At 33.3% G+C, this 19,856-nt stretch overlaps 3 protein-coding genes across 3 annotated transcripts; 2 read left to right on the forward strand and 1 right to left on the reverse strand.

The window, feature by feature from the left end:
* The first annotated feature begins 559 nt into the window (after positions 1 to 559).
* On the forward strand, positions 560 to 2,383 carry LOC107468336 (malate dehydrogenase, chloroplastic). The gene is made up of 2 exons (XM_016087604.3): positions 560 to 699; positions 833 to 2,383. Exon 2 carries the CDS (start codon positions 843 to 845, stop codon positions 2,082 to 2,084), a length of 1,242 nt encoding a protein of 413 aa, XP_015943090.1. The 5' UTR covers positions 560 to 699; positions 833 to 842; the 3' UTR covers positions 2,085 to 2,383.
* A 1,024-nt stretch (positions 2,384 to 3,407) lies between these two features.
* On the reverse strand, positions 3,408 to 4,194 carry LOC107468233 (mavicyanin-like). The gene is made up of 2 exons (XM_021134295.2): positions 3,996 to 4,194; positions 3,408 to 3,784 (listed from the first exon to the last, which is right to left on the reverse strand). Exons 1-2 carry the CDS (start codon positions 4,192 to 4,194, stop codon positions 3,408 to 3,410), a joined length of 576 nt encoding a protein of 191 aa, XP_020989954.1.
* A 5,222-nt stretch (positions 4,195 to 9,416) lies between these two features.
* LOC107468323 (CBL-interacting serine/threonine-protein kinase 12) lies at positions 9,417 to 11,551 on the forward strand. The gene has a single exon (XM_016087590.3). The coding sequence runs from the start codon at positions 9,736 to 9,738 to the stop codon at positions 11,386 to 11,388; it is 1,653 nt and encodes a 550-aa protein (XP_015943076.1). The 5' UTR covers positions 9,417 to 9,735; the 3' UTR covers positions 11,389 to 11,551.
* The last annotated feature ends 8,305 nt before the right edge of the window (positions 11,552 to 19,856 follow it).

Here is a 19,856-nt window from a genome sequence, read left to right on the forward strand (position 1 = left end):
TATAATTTTGTTATATAGTTCGGTTGGCTAAGAATTTATTTTTGGTTTTGTTAAATGACTTATTATTCCATAATTTTGGTTCATGAGTCTTTATGATTATTTTAAAATTTATATAATCTATATTGTGTATATTATATAATTAGAAATAAAAAAAACTAAAAAAATATTTGTGAGTACTTTTTAAGAATTATTTGTATTTTTTAAATGTTATTTAAATTATTTTTTATTAATTTAATATTAATAATAATTAATTATAGTAGAAGTACATAAAGAATACACAAGATTAATTATCAAACATTTTTTTCCAATATCACAGTTTGAATGCATAGCTGAAAATTGCAGTATCTTTATTATTGTTGGGAGAAGATATCTTGAAAAAAATTGTAAAAGAAAAGACTACTAGAGCGAAATTTTGAATGACTTTAGTATTATTCATACACGGTCACGAGACACGATATGGGACACGCTGACACGTGAATTTTGAATGACTACTAACATCATAAAATAATAATTTTGAAAATAGCATTTTTGTAGTTGGTGACGAAACAGGGTGTATATATATATATTGCATACCATACTACTAGCCAAGAATCCGGTATCGTTAAGCACGAAGAAAGAACCATAGGCGGAAATTCCAAACCCCAGCTTCCTTCTTAAAATTACAGTCTCAACTTTCACCTTCTTCACTCCGATTCCCAGGTACGCTCTCAGATCTCATTTTCCTCACTCTAGATCTGATTTCTTTTACACTCCCTTTATCGATTCCATGTTTTATGCCTTTCTGACGATTCTGTCAATGGAATAATATATTGTTGCGTTTTGTCTATTTCAGGCAGCTTCAAATGGCGGCGGTGGCGGCTTCAGCAACAGCGCCTACCTTCACCGTTGGAATCACCCACAGAGGAACCTCCCTCCCTCGATCGAGTCCTCTCGGAGGACTTAGGTTTAACTCGCAGAACCCCCTTAAGAATTTCTGCGGCCTCAAGGCATCATCTTCCGTGACATTGGAGTCCCAATTATCGTTCTCCGGCAAAGAAACCGTTTCCGCCCTCCGAGCATCTTTTGCATCCAAGGCGCAAACGCAAGACAGGACTATCCACTACAATCTTCAGCCTCAGGCATCGTTCAGAGTCGCCGTTCTCGGTGCCGCCGGAGGGATTGGCCAGCCTCTCGCTCTGCTCATCAAGATGTCCCCGCTGGTTTCTGATTTGCACCTTTATGATATTGCCAATGTCAAGGGTGTTGCTGCTGACATCAGCCACTGTAACACGCCTTCGCAGGTCAGGGATTTCACCGGAGCTGCTGAGTTGGCTAATTGTTTGAAAGGGGTTGATGTTGTTGTTATCCCCGCCGGAGTTCCAAGGAAGCCGGGGATGACTCGCGACGACCTTTTCAACATCAATGCCGGCATTGTTAGGGATTTGGTTTCGGCGGTGGCCGATAATTGCCCCGGTGCTTTTATTCACATCATCAGTAATCCGGTGAACTCCACGGTGCCTATTGCGGCCGAGGTTCTGAAGCAGAAGGGTGTGTATGATCCTAAGAAGCTCTTTGGTGTTACTACCTTGGATGTTGTCAGGGCAAACACATTTGTTGCTCAGAGGAAGAACCTGAAGCTGATTGATGTTGATGTCCCTGTTGTTGGGGGCCATGCTGGGATTACCATACTTCCCCTGCTGTCGAAGACAAAGCCCTCCGCGAGTTTCACTGATGAAGAGATTGAAGAGTTAACTGTTAGGATTCAGAATGCAGGAACAGAAGTTGTTGAAGCAAAGGCTGGTGCCGGATCTGCTACTCTGTCTATGGCATATGCGGCTGCTAGATTCGTTGAGTCGTCTCTTCGTGCTCTCGATGGAGATGGGGACGTGTATGAGTGCTCGTTTGTACAATCAGACCTGACTGAGCTTCCATTTTTTGCTTCAAGGGTCAAACTCGGCCGGAAAGGAGTTGAGGCTTTGATTCCATCTGATCTCATAGGGTTGATTGAATATGAACAGAAGGCTTTGGAAGCACTTAAGCCGGAACTTAAGGCCAGCATCGAAAAGGGGATTGCTTTTGCTCAGAAGCAAACGGTTGCTGCTTAAACCTTCAATTTATCAAAACACTTAGTCTCTGTTGTCCCTTAGAATAGAAAATCAAAAGGTTGTTTCTCAAGGTATTATGGGTTTCTTTCTTTGAGCATAAATACTTCTTAGAGAAGTTAGGTTGAGGATTTTATTGTAGGATTATACTGCATTCAAGACTTGGGATGCAAAATTTTCCATATTATCAATCCTGCTTACAGTCATATTGGTAGATAGGGAGTGAGTTTCCATTCCTATTACTGAATTGTGTTTTAGTTTTTGTCAGAAATATCAAAATATATCATTGTTATCATGTAAAAGTGGTACACTTGAAGCTTTAATTTTTCATTGTGTTTTTGAATAGCAAGGCTGGGAAACATATTTCAAAAAGTTATGCTTACTTTGATCAACTTGAAGGCTAGTGATCAATATTAGGTCAATTAAAATTTTTATAAGGGCTATGCTCAGATATTTCACTTAAAATAGTAAATGTGCAGAAAATCATTTATTGCTGTTACTTTACTATAACGGTATGGACTTACTATTTAAAAGAAAAATTGTTTATTGAATATAGCCATTATCATTCACAAAATACAATATTGGAGTTGGCAGATAAGCAGGCCTATAAACATCCTTCTCAACAGTAATATTGTAATTCTACTAATTAATTTATAATTTTTTATTTTATTTTATTTTATTAGAGAAAGGTTAATTTTTCTTTTTCTTCTACTATTTGCATCTTAGAGTTTGCCTTTTATGGTTTCACTTTACTTTTGATGATAAACATTTTATTTCAGCTGTGATATTAAAAAAAATTATTTAATTAATCTGATGTACTCTTATGTACTCTTACTATAATTAATTAATTATGAATTTATTATAATCAATTTGATAATCGATAAATTAAATTTTAAATTGGTTTAAATTAATATTTTTTATAAAAAATAATTATAATATTTTAAACAAGCCAAGGAGAGAACAATTTGACACAAATAAGCCAAAGCAAAATCTGATTCATCAATCAACCAAAGCACATTTCTATGTAGTTCGAACCAACATGGTTCGAACTCACTTTCCACGTAATTCGAACCAAATAGGTTCGAATTACACATTGTAACCCATAGCCACATAATTCAAACCAGTTTGGTTCTCAGCACTGTAAATAATCTAGATGACTCAAACAACCAAACTAAATATCCTAAAACTCCAACAATAAATTAAAATTAAACGCCTAAAAAGTAGAAACTAATTGTAATTACTACAAATTAAAATTAAACGCCTAAAAACTCATTGTAATTACTACTAATCATACGGATAGATAAGACAATAATACAACAAAAAAAATCAAGCAAAAAGCACGAAAACAAGTAAGATAAGAAAGAGCGGCAAGTTGGTTATGCTGAGGAGAGGAATTGATCTTGCCGCACGAGAATGATGAGAAGGAGAAGGTGCAGATGTAAATGCTGGTGCCGGTGCCGGTGCCGCTGAGTGTGAATATAGTGGCTCTGGCTTTGGATTATGTTCGGCCAAAACCTTGACAATCATTTTCTGTCCTCTGTCACAGTGGCCGCTAACCCCGCTAATGAAGTAGTACACTCCAGGATGCTCAAATTTAAAAACAGTGTCACCATTGTTAGAGAAGAACATTGGCTTCGTGGATCTGCAGCTTTCATACTCCTCTTCACTCACCACCAACACCGAATCTTTAGAATACTTGAAACCTGTGTACAAATAATCATATCCCAAAATTAAACTACATAAAATATATGTTAAATAAAAAATACACAATAAAAATAAAATAAATCACACATATATTTATATACAAATACATTAGTCGTTAATTTTAGTAGCTGATCTTAATGTACATATAGCATTTTTGTAAATCATAATTAAAAAAAACATATAAGTTATTGGAATAATGAGGATACTTACGAAGAGTGTCATCAACTTTGAATTTGTTTTGGGATGCCCATTGATTATACATTTGATCGTTGTTTCTTGACTTAGGAACAACCCAGCCATTGTGACCCCCAACTTCAAACTCAGTACAATTCACTCTTGACGGCACACACAATATAATAATCAAGGAAATCGAAAATAATAATGAACAACTTCTGAATCGATTGCCCATATTTGCTGATTTTGGATCTCTCCACAGGGAGCTTTAGTGCGTGGTGTGAGTTTTTTAGAAGAAAATTGGTTGTTCAGGTTTGGACTTATAAGAAGAAAGTATAAGCACGTTTGTTAGCGAGGATTTGGGAGAGTAATTAGGAGCACTTCGCTTGAATTTCATTACTTCCTACATTTGCTTAACTGATTTTCAAAACTCGAGTAAAATTAGCAATACAATTCTGTCAGGTAGCTTTTTCCTTAATTAACAATTATTATTAGTGTATTGCCGTCAAATATTTTTAAAGTTAATAATAATAATAATAATAATAGTAATAATAATAATAATTTATTATTATTATTATTATTAAGAAAAGTGATGAGTTTGGAAAACTCTAAATTAATATCTGTGATGACTAAATATTATTAAAACAATTAATTACAAAATTATTAATTTGATCTTTATTTAATATATATTGATTAATAATTTTGTTGCAGGTTTTATATATTGGGCCAAATTAAAAAGAAATGTTGCAAAACCCAAGTGAAAATTTTGTTCAGCTTTGATTTCAAAGATTATAATCAACAAAGTGAAGCTGAATTATTATTGGGCCAAAAATAAGTTTTAATGCTATAAGCCCATGTTTGGTTCTCATGCATGATCCAAAACAAGTGGAAGAAAGAAAGCAAAATTGCCTTCAACGGATCCAAAATTCAAACATGTGTTGGATTTCAAATTGCATTCCACTATCATTTATTACATGGGAACTATGAGAGAGAAATTGACAAAGTGATTTGATTGCAAGCACCAAGGCTACACGTTTGTCAGTAAAAAGAAAGGGAAATTGATTCACTTTTATCTTTTGTTTCATTAACTACTATTTCTCTTTCCTCTCTCTCATTCATCTCTTTCTTGTTTCTCTTCTTTGGATATTACACATAAAATATTGGTAGCCATGGAAGCAAATGTAAGCTACCGAAAGGAAGGGAGAACAAGCTACAAGACCATCATGATGATGGCACAAAAAAAAAAGAAAAATAAAAGTGAGCTGTGGCTAAGATACTTACCAAATGTGGTTAGATTTGGTGAGGCTATCTTGAGCCTTTCATGCTCAAAAATAGAAGAAGAAGATTCGGCCAGCTAGAGGAGATTCTTGAAGCATGGCTTGTCTTTGATTCTGCTCAACCACCACAGGGAGTAGCTAGAGTGGCGAAGTGATGGTTGAAGGCAGAGATTGAAGCAGATGAAGTCATCATCATCATGAGGCATCAAGGGCCAGAAATCCATCTTGGAGAGAAAGCCAATGATGGAGAGCCCGGATTGATGAAGGGTGATGATCAAGAAAGGACTAGAGGTAATTGCATGTTGGTTAATGCATGGTTATCTCTTCTCTCTCTGAGTGGCTGAACCGGTTCTGTGTTTGTTGAAGGAGGAAGAAGTTGGTTCGGTTTTGGCTTCAAGTGTGGAGGCTTTCCTCTTCTTTAAAAAGGGGGAACAACCACTGTTTGAAGCAAGGAGAAAAATTGAGAGTGCAAGGCACAGAGTTCTCAGAGCTACCTGAGCTAACAGTTTTCTCTTCTCCTTCAATGTATTCTGTTTTGTAATTTTTCTGTTTAATTTTGTCATGTCTTGAGTCTCATGGAAAAAGGCAAACAGTGAGGTTTGTATGAAAAAAGCCATAGAGCGGAAAAAGGCAGAGAGTGCAAAATTAAAAGAAAAAGCCATAGATGTCTTAGAGTTCCTTTGTTCATCTATGTTGTGTATCATGATTCTGTGGGAATCCCCTTGTAAGTTGGGTTAGCACTTTACAAGTTGTAATCAGATTGATTATAGTGAAATTCCATCATGTTTGTGATGGAGACTGGATGTAGGCTGCACTGCACTTAGCAGCCGAACCAGGATATATCTGGTGCAATCTTCTTCTCTATCTACTCCATTTCTGTTTTCTATTACACAGGAGCAAAAGTCAGAATTATCTCGTGCCAAGTGACGAGACAAAACAAAAAGTCTCGTGGCAAGGGACGAGATAAAACAAAGTTGCTCGTGTCCAGTGACGAGCAAAAACAGAAAAGTCTCTCTTGAAGGTCAGCAAGTGTTAGCACCGAAAAAGGGGGCTAAGATTCAACGCCCCCTTCTCTTAGCCACTAAAACCATCAAAAAGTATATGGAACCAACTAATAATCAGCCAAGAATGGAACAACATAATTAATTATAATTAGTTTTATTAATTTATAATTTAATTTGTTTGTTAAATTATTATTGATCACGTTAGTGTTAGGAGAAAATCACGGAACAGATGCTTTGATCATTCATCAGTTGATTCCATATAATTAATTATGTTTTATTAATGCATAACACATGAAACATAGAAATCATATCCAAAACCATCCAATTTACAAGAAAAAGAAACATCCGTGTACCTATTAGTAGCAACATCCGATTACCAGTTGGCTGATTCTTGACTTATATAGAGTTGGTTCCCTAGCATTATTGTTTTAAGATTTTGACTTTTATCCTATAGTTTTAACTAACTATTAGTATTAAGTTCGTATAGAATTGTCAATGAATAATAGATCAAATGGCATAATCTCCCCATACTTAATTAAGAGGTTGCGAATTCGAGTCTCCTATCTTTGGTAAAAGAAAAAAAGTTCGTATAGAATTTCTCGTCCAGAAAAGCAAGTACATATATAATTCAGAGAAGTATAAATAAACTTTTAACGTACGGGGGACTATATATATACATATATATACAACATCTTCAGGGGTGTTAACATTAACAACTTGTAAAATAGTTTCATCTTCGGGTATCAAGAATAGTGTTTTAACCTAATAATTCAGCTGTTATATACGCAAATTTGTACTTGTTTATACAAAAACACATAAATTATCACTAAAAATCGATGATGACAAAAACAAACATTATTCAAATAGAGAGATTTTTAATTTTTTTCAATTTAAAATTCGTATCCTTGCCATTAACATTCAGATAAAAACAACTAGATAGACTAGCGTGTACCCTTTATAATTTTGTTATACGGTTCGGTTGGCAAAAAATTTACTTTTGGTTTTGTCAAATGACTCGTTATTCCATAAACTTATTCATTGGACTTCATGATTATTTTGAAATTTATGTAATCTGTATTGTGTATACTATATAGTTGGAAATTCACAAAAAAAAAAAGAATATTTGTGAGTATCCTTCTTAAGAGTTATTTATACTTTTTTAAATAAACTTCGATTATTTTTTTTATTAATTTAATATTAATAATAATTAATTATAGTAAAAATATATAAAAATACATAAGATTAACTATTAAATAATTTTTTTAATTTTATTTATTTAAAAATTTTTAAAATAAAAAGAATTTAACTTTTTTCTTTTCTCAACTTTTATTTTTTTTCTCTTTTAGTTTATCAAACTATTAATATTATAGTTTAAATAACTTAAAACGATTTTTTTTTTCATTAAATCTTATAATAGAGCTAAACTATGCAAAAATTTGCACGATTTCCTACATAAAATTACATTATTGATTGAACGTATCACTAAATGAACATATGTGATCTCTCTCTTAAATTCTGGTAAGCCTGTTTGAATGCGTAGCTGAAAATTATAATATCCTTATTATTGCTATTTTGATAAATGTTGAATGATATATTATTATTGCTTCTATAATATGTTGATATAGAGCGAGTTTTTTTTTAAGAGAATAAAATCTAATATCTAATATATAATATTATCTAATATGATATAGTTACATTCAATAACATCAAATTAATAGTTTTCCAAATTCGTATCAAAGGAGAGGAAATACGATTATGAAACCCAAAATTCCAAAATATATGGAGGCCTTGTTGAACCTGCACGCAACCCGTATTTGAAAATTTCAAATAGACTTTATTAAATTAATTAAGTTCTCATCACATGCAATATAAGAAATTTCCACGTGTCACGGAGTCAAACGTGTCGGTACACCAAATAGAAGGAAATAGCCGTTGGATAGGATTTCACAGGCAGATGTTGCGCTGTCAACAGTTCAGGTTAGTCAGTCAGATTAATCAACATCAATACTTTTTTTTAAAACGGTTTTAAAGAATAATCCTAACAGTTTAATAACCAGAGATTTGACCGTGAATACCTTATGTGATTTTATTCCCTGTTTGTTTGTCTTACACTATGAAGAGTGTCACCATAATATTTGCACACCACATGTTATTATTTGAAACAATGGTACATCATAGGATAAATATTTTATCTATGCTAAATATATATAAAAAATTAATTATTAAATTAATTATTTATATAAAATATATATTAAAAATAAATATATAAAATATATGTCATTTTTGTTTTTTATTCACCGCCGCTTGTTCAAAATATAGTTATGCGTCTTTAATTATGTGCACACTAATATAAGAAAATTCAAATCATGAAGACTAAATAATTGTTGACTTACTAATATAACCTTATTTAACTAATTATTTATAGCTTCTTTGTTATTGATCTTATATTACGTGAATGGTAAACATAAAAAAAATGTCACATTAATAATGTTACATTATTATTATTATTATTGAAATGTGAATATATATAATATTCTATATCTGTTTTAACTAATCTGGCCCATTCCAAACCAATTGGAATTTTATAATATCTGCTTAGTTCTAATAATTTTTATATTGAATGAAGTAATATAATTAACTTTTTTTTATCAATATCCTTAATTTGTAAATAAATTATCAGTTTCATATAATTTTAAATTTTATTATGATTTTATGTTTTGCATACTTATTTTTTTTCTAAATTTACATAAAATTTCAATTTAATTTTGTTATGATTTTTGAATGGTAAGACCGTGAGACAATTGGATGCGCAAACTCATGAGAAGCTCACGCGTACCCCTCATTTTTGTTTTCTTTTTCATTTTGGTTTTTGCTGCTTTCTTCAGTCCAACAAAATTAACCGGTTAAAGTAAAATAGAATTCTTTTTTGTATAAAAAAATAACTAATAAGTAACAACAACCCCCTAACTAAAAAAAGGTCATAACAACCAAAATACTAAAATAGGTGTACCTTTACGTGGCATTGAGTCAATGATTAAATTATCAGTAGTAGTATTAAAATTTTAAAATTGAAAAAGATAATAAGATAATAAGATAATAAAAGCATGAGAGAAATAGCAAAGGAAGGTTAATGGTAGAATATACTCTTCCTTATAAAAGCATTCCTCTCTACGATCCCTCGCTCTTCTGTCTCTACTCTCTACCTTTGAATCAATTTTAGGGGTATTCACACAGAAAACAAACAGAAACACAAAAAGGGGAAAAAAATAAAAAAGAAACCTAAAAACAAATCAAAACCACACCCCCTTAGCTTCTCTCTTCCTTTCTTCCTTCCTTCCTTCCACCTTCTCCTAATACGCCCTCCAATGGAGGAACACGCTTAGACACACACACAACAAAAGAAAATCGTGTCTTCTTTCCTTCGTTTCAATAGAAAAAACGGTACCAAACATTGAAAGCTCCAATAAAGTAGAATAAAATCCTAATTAGCCATCCATGGCGGGCGTGGTTTCGAAGCAGCCCATGAACACCACCACAACACCCAACAAAAAAGACTCAACGTCGTCGTCATCATCGAACCTCCTGCTAGGTCGGTTTGAGATCGGAAAACTGCTAGGTCACGGAACATTCGCGAAGGTGTACTGCGCAAAGAACGTGAAAACCGGAGAATGGGTGGCAATAAAGGTGATAGACAAAGAGAAGATCCTAAAAGGAGGGCTGGTGGCGCACATCAAGCGCGAGATCTCAATCCTCCGGCGCGTCCGCCACCCTAACATCGTTCAGCTCTTCGAGGTAATGGCAACCAAAACCAAAATCTACTTCGTCATGGAATACGTCCGCGGCGGCGAGCTCTTCAACAAGGTTGCAAAAGGAAGACTCAAAGAAGAAGTCGCCAGAAAGTACTTCCAGCAATTAATCTCCGCCGTCGGATTCTGTCACGAGAGAGGCGTCTACCACCGCGACCTCAAACCCGAGAATCTCCTCCTCGACGAGAACGGTAACCTTAAGGTCTCCGATTTCGGCCTCAGCGCCGTCTCCGATCAAATTCGCCAGGACGGTTTGTTCCACACGTTCTGCGGGACTCCGGCCTACGTGGCACCGGAGGTTCTCGGTCGAAAGGGCTACGACGGCGCAAAAGTTGATCTGTGGTCTTGCGGTGTCGTTTTGTTCGTTTTGATGGCAGGGTACTTGCCGTTTCACGATCAGAACGTGATGCAGATGTATAAGAAGATCTACAAAGGTGAATTCCGGTGCCCTAGGTGGTTCTCCCCTGATCTCGCCAATCTCCTCACCAGGCTCCTCGACACTAAGCCCGAGACGCGGATCGCCATTCCCGAAATCATGCAGAACAAGTGGTTCAAGAAAGGCTTCAAGCAAATCAAGTTCTATGTCGAAGACGATAGGCTCTGTAGTTTCGATGATACTGAAAACATGATCATGGAGGATCATAATGTTAATAGCATTAATAGCAGTAATCATCCTTCTAATATCAGTAACTGCGGAGACGATGACAACGCTTCTGTTTCGGATTACGCTGAATCTGATTCTGAGGTTGAGATTAAGAGAAGACATAGCGTTAGCAATCCTCCTTTGCCTCGGCCTGCGAGTTTGAATGCGTTCGACATAATTTCGTTTTCCAAAGGATTCGATCTGTCTGGATTGTTCGAGGAGAAAGGGGACGAGGCGAGGTTTGTGACGTCGGCGCCGGTTGGGAAGATTATATCGAAATTGGAGGAGATTGCACACTTGGTTAGATTCTCGGTGAGGAAGAAGGATTGCAGGGTGAGCTTGGAAGGAACAAGGGAAGGTTTGACGGGTCCATTGACGATTGCTGTTGAGATATTCGAGCTGACACCGAAGCTTGTAGTAGTTGAGGTGAAGAAAAAAGGAGGAGACAGAGCAGAGTATGAGAGGTTCTGCAACAATGAATTGAGGCCTGGCTTGATGAACTTGATGAAAGAGGAGGAATCCTGTTCATCCAGTTTTAGTAGCTCTGCTTCTCCTGCCAATGGAATTAGCAGCGATTCTACTCCTCATTATCATCATCACCATCCCCCATTGCTGCGTGTGCTTTCAGAACCTGCCAATAAGATATCTTCTGCTTTGGATGATCCTGTCGAGTATCGACCTCCAGCTTCAGAGGCTTAATTTAATTCGTTACAGAGTCTTTGTGTATGTATGGTAATTCATAAATTAAATTCTTTTTGCACCCTCTATTACCAGGAGTAGGTTTGCATCTTTTAGTGATGCTATCATCAAATTTATGTCTTCTAATTCAAAAGTATAGTTAAATGGAGTATATATTTCTACATCTCTCTTCTTGCATGCCACAAACACTGTTTTACCTTTTTGCTTCTTTTTTATTTATTTTATTTTATTTTGCTCCAATTCAATAAGGTTGTGCTGCGTTATTAAAAAATACATGCTATGCTCTGCTACACATCTTTGATAATCTCTTTGGTCTCTGCCGGAGATCTGCAGAATATTGTGTGCAAGTGTAACTGAGTTGTTTGGTTATACGGGGTGTATTTGTGAAATGATTTATAAATTCGCAAATTTAACTTTAATAATACTTTTTCTCACAAAGGTAAAACCAAAATGTAAGTCTTTTAAAAAATGGATAAAAAAGCCCCAAATAATATCACCATTATTTTTAACCTATTTTGTAAAAATATAATAAATAAAAAATATAAAAGTTGTATATCCAGCTCTACTAAACCAAGCAAAAAAATTGCATATTTTTAGGTTTATTTTAATTTGTTGATGAGGACACTCAGAAAATAATATTTGATTTGGTCTTTAAATTTTTATGAGTTTTAATTTAATTTTTAAAATTTTAATTATCTCTATTTAATTTTTAAATTTTACGAATGTGACTCACGTTAATTCTTAGAATTTTTGATGCTATGTTCGACTCTTTAAAATGATATTATTTTTATTTTGACATTTAAATAGCTCAAAACCACATTGTAAGTAGTATTTATTCGTAAAATTTTGGGACTAAATAGAGACAATTAAAATTTTAGGGACTAAGGCCTAGTTTGGGTAAACAACTTAATTAAATTCTTTTTGAAAAAATAGTTAAAACAATAAATGACTATATTAAAAGTAGTTTATAAATAAGTTAGTTTGTGTTTAGATTTTTAATTCTAAAAGTGCTTATTTTATAGAAATGTGATAAAAAAATAGTAGTATTATGGAAAAAGTCATTTTTTTAACTTCTCTATAAACTCCTAAATAATTTTTTAGACAGCTGCAATTTGGTTTTGAAAATTGCACTAGACATTAATACTACTACTTTTCATAAGTCAAAAGCTCAAAAATGTTACTTTGAAAGCTTTCCAAACGGACCCTAAATGGAGGCTCACGTGCAAGTCCACCAAATTGAATATTAACTCGGATACAAAGACTAAAATTCTGTTTGATAGATAAAATATAAATAAAAATATTGTGTTTAGAGATATTATAGTATTATATTTTTTTATCAAAGAAAAACACAGACAATAAATAGGAATATAATATTTTAAATTTTTGTTATTAATTTTTTATTATTTTATTTGTCTTTTAATCTTGTGTGAAAGAAAAAAAAATATTGTGATAAAATACCTAAATCCATAATGATAAAGTTTAGAGAGCCAACACTTTTATTAAAATTTGGCTAGCACTTAACTATTAAAAGGAAAATGAGTAATCTATACTATTATATGTCATCTCATATTATTAAAAATATTAATGATAACTCATTGATGACTATACATTATAAATTCTGTTGGTCCCTAATATTTGTCGTCTATAATTATATGAACCTAAACGTGAAGTCCATACTCTTTTAAATAAAAGCTTTTATTTGTTAATTAAAGTAATAAAATTATTTGATATCTTCAAATGAATGATGATGGAATACTTAAAAAAAATTATAATACTTAAATTAGCAAAAATTTTAATATATTTTAAAAAAATTAAAATAAAAAATATCTAAATTGACGAAATATTTATAAAGGAAATAATAAGGATTAAGTTCGATTTTGGTCCCAACGTAGGGTCGAAAATTGAAATCGTTCCTAACTTTTTTTTAGCTACAAAATGGTCCCCAAAATTTTAGTTTGTTTTAAAATCGTCGTTCGGACGAAAATACCCCTTCCTCCCCTCTTCTTCTCCTTCTTCCCCAAAATTATGTAGAAGCACCAGCAGAAGCACAAGCAGAAACAGAACCAAAAACAACAACAACAATGAATCAAACAGAAGTAGCAGCAAGACAACAACAACAACAATAAATCACCAATGAATCAACAATAGAATCAAGTAGAAATAAAAGAAGCAAGAGCAGAAACAGAAACAGAACAACAACAACAATAACAATGAAACAATATAATCAATCAGAATCAGAATCAACCAGAAACAACAATAATAAAAAATCAACAAATATAATAGAAGCAGAATGAAAGAAGAAGAAGAAGAAGAAGAATGATGGAAGCAAAAGCAGAATCTGGCGAGCCACTTGAACGACGAACAACGGCCATCGAGCAAAGAAGAGCAGCGATGGCGGCGGCGAAGAACGGCGGCGGCGACGACCAACACCCCTCCCTACCCCTTCTTCCCTTTCCTCCCCCGTCTCCCCGTTTCTCTTCGCATAATCCCCCATTCTTTCTCTCTCCCGATCCAACAATATTCCAAATTCAAGCCAAATTCAGTAACAACAATATTTCACAAAAAATTCAGAAATTCTACAAAAAAATTCAGTTCAGAGAAGAAGAAGAAGAAGAAGAAGAAGCGGTGGGCGGTGAGGGCGAGGAGAAAGAACAATGACGAAGAAGAAGAAGAAAAAGAAGAAGAAGAAGAAGCGGCCGCTGAGGATGAGGAGGAGGAACAGTGGCGGATCATAGGCGACAGAGCGGCAGTGCGGTGGTCCGACAATATGGCGGCGTGGCGGTGAGGCTTCCCTCCCCTCCCCCCTCCTCTTTCTCGAGCCCCAACTCCCTCCCTTTCTTTCTTTGTATCCCTTACTTTGCTTTTCTTTTTTATTTTTTATATTTATTTTATTTTATAATTTTTTTAATGAGAAATAATTTAATAATAAAAAAATAAAATTGGTAAAAAAAACAATTTTAAAATAAATTAAAATTTTGAAGATCATTTTATAGTAAAAAAAAAAAAATTAGAAATGATTCTAATTTTTAACTCTTACCTTGGAACCAAAATCAAATTTAACCCAAATAATAACTTGTCAATCACTTTTATATCTCACCGCCTATAGTAATAGAATGTTTTTCTCTAATTCTTTGGAAGGTGATCCAGCGTTGCAGAATTGAATTTGTTGACTCGTAAATAATATTTGAGATAATGAAAAGACAAAGTTTTGCTTGCATTACAAATCGAGTCAATCACACATTACGAAACTTGTGCTATGAACAAATTGGGTCGGTGAATCTATGATTTTGTTGGATTAGATCTGCAAATTTATTGAGCTTCTATAAGATGACCCAATCTTATTACACTTTTTATTGATCTTGAGTTATTTGAGTCTGAAAAAGAATAAATTAAATTTTTATTATCTATTTTATTTTTATTTAATTTATTATTAAATAAAATATAAAAATAATAATTCTTTATATTTTTATCATTTATATTTTATTTTTATTACGTTACCTTATCTCATCTTATCTTATCATATTCGTTTTTTTAATAAAAGACGGCCTTAATGAGCTAGCTAGAACATGACCATTCAACCCGAAATTTATGTATTTCACTAGAACATTGAGGTAAGGGGCAACCCCCGAATTCTGTTGACTTTCCGTGCCTTGCATGTATGTGTTGGTATTTTTTTAAAATTTATTTTATTATAATAGGTAGGGAGATCGAAGATTAAGAAAAAAACAAAAAAGACGTACTTAGACACATCAAAGTCCTCAAAAGGGGGAGAAATTCAGTAGAGATTATCTAATACCAAAAGGATACAAATTTCCCTCCACTAAGAATCCTTTAAAAAAAAAAATTTCCAAAATTAGCACGTCATATAATAAGTATGGGCCACTAATAAGCTATGGAATAATAGAGACAGCTGCTAAATATAGTTTTCATGTGTTCGGACTACTATGAAGATAGTCATAAATATTCGTTCTTTCTTTATACTTTGAGCATCCGAATTCCTTAAATTTTAGCCTTATTTTTTTCCTTAGAAAACTTGTATGTATGTGCATTGTTCCTAGAGAGTTTATTAATAGACATAATTAACTGTATCTATGCAAATAGTGTGCCACCATTGATAATTATTTGATCTCATATGTATGGTGCATTTAGCACGTTGTCTTTGGCCAATGCCATGCAAGAGAGTAGTGGTGGCTAAAGCTGAACCAGAATTGGTTCTCTTAACTTGTTCGAGTAATCTAACATCAATCTTGTTTCTTGTTGCTTTCCTTAGCTAGGCATGTGTGGTCCACAATCTGAACCGTTGCTTTCAAATTATTGATAATTCTATTAGAGTAGCAAATGGAACCAAACCTTAAGGACCCAAACCTCTTCATAGTGTCTCCCTTCCTCTATTATTAGTTATATTACTAGCTATCCTCCACAAAATAACAAGAAGGAAGATCTAAATTCCTAAGGATATAACATATATTATAGCTGGCTCCTCACGTGAAAATGTAAGTGAAAATAATAACAATATTATATTAAAATCAAAGTTATTATTCGAATACTAAAATCAGCTATGAAAATTAGTGACTGAATAATTATAAATACATATGTGATTTAATTTATTTTTAATATATATTTATATTTTAACATATATTTTATATTGATGGTTGACTTTAATAACTGATTTTAGTATATATATAATATAATTATATTAAAATTATGTTAATAATTTAAGAGTATATATCCATTTTGTTCCTTAAAGAATTTTAGACTAGACATTTTAGTTTTCAACTAAAATTAATTACTTGATTGGTCCCTAACAATTAATTCCGTCAGTCACTTAGGTCCTTGACTCCGTCAACTCTATAAAATGGTCCCTGACAATTCTAATAGGGGACAAAATGATCTCTGACAACTCTAACAAGGGACAAAATGATTCCTAACCCCTTTATTCGAAAACGAAACTATTCTTTCCCAATTTTCATCATGTCTCGCATAACCTTAACATTCATTCATACTCTCCTTCTTCACCTTCACAGTCTTTTTTTCATCTTTTTCTTCCTACTCTTCAGCTTCAAAATCAAGCCATGGTATAACTGCCACACGTGTTGCACCTACTTCAATATGTCATGGACTACACACTTCCTAAATCTCTGTGACTGGTACACCCACCTCCTCTGCACTTCACCTACCAGAAACTTCTACTTCCACGTCCTTCATAATAGCATCACCTCCAACCTTGACAACGTCCACCACATTTTCAAGACCAAGTCCCACAACTACCCCAAGGACATGCATTTTTCCACTCTCTAACAAGTAATATAGATTGTTAGATATTAGGATATTATGAATAAATTTTCTTTCAACATCATATGAAAATTCTCATTTGAAATAGACACAGAGTGTTCCTTCTTTTCAGAGTCCAAGTTGGTAGACAGTTTTGACCTCACATCCAAGCTATCAGTACAACGAGTAATGTCGCCATTGCCACTCATACGAAAACTGAAGCGATTACTGAACATTAGTTCGGAGAAGAAGCTAAAGGAAGCGATCGAAGTGGTGGATAATGTGGTCATGGAGATGATAGGGTAAAGAAGGAGGGAGATGGCAACGACGATGACGGATCTTGACGACTAATCAGACTTGCTGTTTAGATTCATGGGATCCATCAAAGACGATAATTACTTGAGAGACATAGTCATTACTTTCTTGAGTATGAATTGGTTGAGAATAAGTTGAGGATATTTTTCGTGTGAACATTGAAGTTGCAGAGTGTGTATTGTGTAGCTTGAAATTACAGTGTTAGACTGTTAGTGTTATGCGAGATATGATGAAAAATGGGAGATAACAGTGTGTTTCCGAACAGAAGTGGCTAGAGATTATTTTGTCCTCTGCTAGAGTTATCAGGGACCTAACGGAACCAAGGACCTAAGAAACTATTTTAAATGTCTGGTCCGAAATTCTTTGAAGACCAAAACAGATATATATATACTCATAATTTAATGTTAAACAATCTAATATATTTCAACTATTATGTGAATAATAACCTTATATATTCAACCGAAAACAACTAGTTACTGGCTTACATCATACATGAGGACACGTGAATATTTTGTATGTTATGTCGGAGTTGGGAGGATAATACCGAAAATATTAACTAATATAAATATTAGATAAGATTGTATATTAGATAAAAATTTATTCTGTGGTTAACTATTTATCTTTTTCAACAATAACCACTGCATTATTTTAGGCATGGATATTCTTAGAAACCGAAAAAAGGAACCATTCATAACCCAAAAATATGGAAAATGTTAGGCCTAATGTGTTAATTTTGTGAAGAAATTCGCGTTTTTTGAGTATAGTGGAGTGCTTAATTAAAATATTTTGCAGTTCGATATATATTGATTTTTATGTTGAATTGTTTACTGATGATATCATCACTTTTTGAGGGGGACCTTTTCAGTTTAGATTATTTCTTGGTGGATAGAAATTTCTTGATTTATTAGGTAATCGTTGGATTATGTAGCCTTGAATGTGGAAAAATTGGTGGTCATCATAAAAGGACGAATCAAATTTGGACTTTATATAGGTGATAAGCTATCTTATGTGAAACATGTCCGCCAAGGATTTGAAGCCGCATATTTTATTCATAGCAAAAAGCAAGTGTCATTTTCGATTGTGCATTCTTTCTTTCATAAAAGAAAATGCTCTAATCCTAATCACAAACACTTTATGGTAAACCAATCTTGCACAAAGTCTCCCCAAGACTGGACAACGTTGGTCTAGTTGTGTTTTTTAATTGGGCGGTTAACAACAAAAAGACACAAATAAGAAAGGCTAATACGATTCTATTTACTTAATAAGTGACACGTGAATGTTTTGAAAAGTAGGCTAATCATAAATCATTAAAAATAAACTTTAGTTTCAACATCTCATCGATCTCATGCACTTGTGACTTGACAGAGTTTAGATTTTAGAATTTATTTAATTTTATAAAATATAAAACAAATAAAGTTTTAAAACAAATTTTAAAATTATTATTTTTTATTTTATTTTTTAGAATAAAGTATCGTTTTTGTCCCCTAATGTTTGGGGTAAGTACTAAAGTTGTCCCTAATATTTTAATGGTCTTATTTAAGTCCCCAATATTTTAAAATTGACTCAATATTGTCTTGCCGTTAGGGATCCATTAACAGAATTAACGGTAGGACAAAATTGAGACGATTTTGAAACGTTAGGGACTTAAATAGGACGAAAACGTTGGGGACAAAAACGATATATAAAAATAAATTTTAATTTAATTTTATCCTTCAATAATATCAATTTTTTACTATACATAGTATTCAATTATTTTTTAATCACATCCTAACTAAATTACACTTAATCATATTACTTTCATTCTAAATAACATATCAAACCACAAACCTCCAACACACATAACTTCTTCTACAAAATTCCTTTTTCAACCATTTATGAACCATTGGAAAGATCGTTGAATAAATTTTTATAAAAATCCAATTTTAAAGAATTCTAAACTCCGTGGGCCAAATTACGAATCGCCAAAGTTGGTCAAAAAATCAATTTTTACTCAAAACTAGAAATCATCAATTTTGCCAATGTTCACAAGCCAAATTCATCTTCACTCATCCAAATGACCACAAGCCAATCACATTCACATAATTACACTCAACCAAAACCAAACCTATCTCATCTACACAATTTCACCTACAACCATAAAATTCCACACTTCAATTCCTCAAGCCTTATTATTCAATAACCAACCCAATCATTCACACATTCAATATCTAAAATCCATCTAATCACTTATATCATCACACAATACACACATCAACTTACCTTTCTTACCTCTTTCCAGCCTCCAGCCTAAAATTCACGGCCTCCGGCCCAAATTCACAATTTTAATACATATTCCACAAACCAATACTCATTATCCAATTCATCAAATTCTCAACACACCAAACATATAATTCACACAATTCTCAACTCAATCATTAATTTACATAACATATCAACTATGCATATTAGCACCAACCATTCACACAATCCAAACTTAATTCTAGGGGCATCTTACCTAGGAATTCTCATCACACCACACGGTACTTAAATGAAACTTAAACTGTACCTCTTGTAGCCAAAATAATTGAGCTTCTTCTTGAGAGTCTCCACCAATCCTTAACTCCAAGCCTCACCAAAGCTTCTCAAGCAACACCAACCTCCCAGTTGTGCACCAAAATCACCAAATACACTAACATAACCAATTTTACATATATACATTAACCTAGGGTTCATGAAATGAATAAATCACAAAAAAATTTGAGCACATCTTACCTCAGTCCATATGACATAGGGATAGAACCCACTTAGAATCCATGTTAGAGTATCCCTAAACAACCAAAATCACAAGATTTTAACACTAACCCCCCCAAAACACATAGCAGTGGGGAAATTTAAAAATTGGG

Source organism: Arachis duranensis, chromosome 10 (genome assembly GCF_000817695.3).
Source record: "Arachis duranensis cultivar V14167 chromosome 10, aradu.V14167.gnm2.J7QH, whole genome shotgun sequence".
NCBI lineage: Eukaryota > Viridiplantae > Streptophyta > Magnoliopsida > Fabales > Fabaceae > Arachis > Arachis duranensis.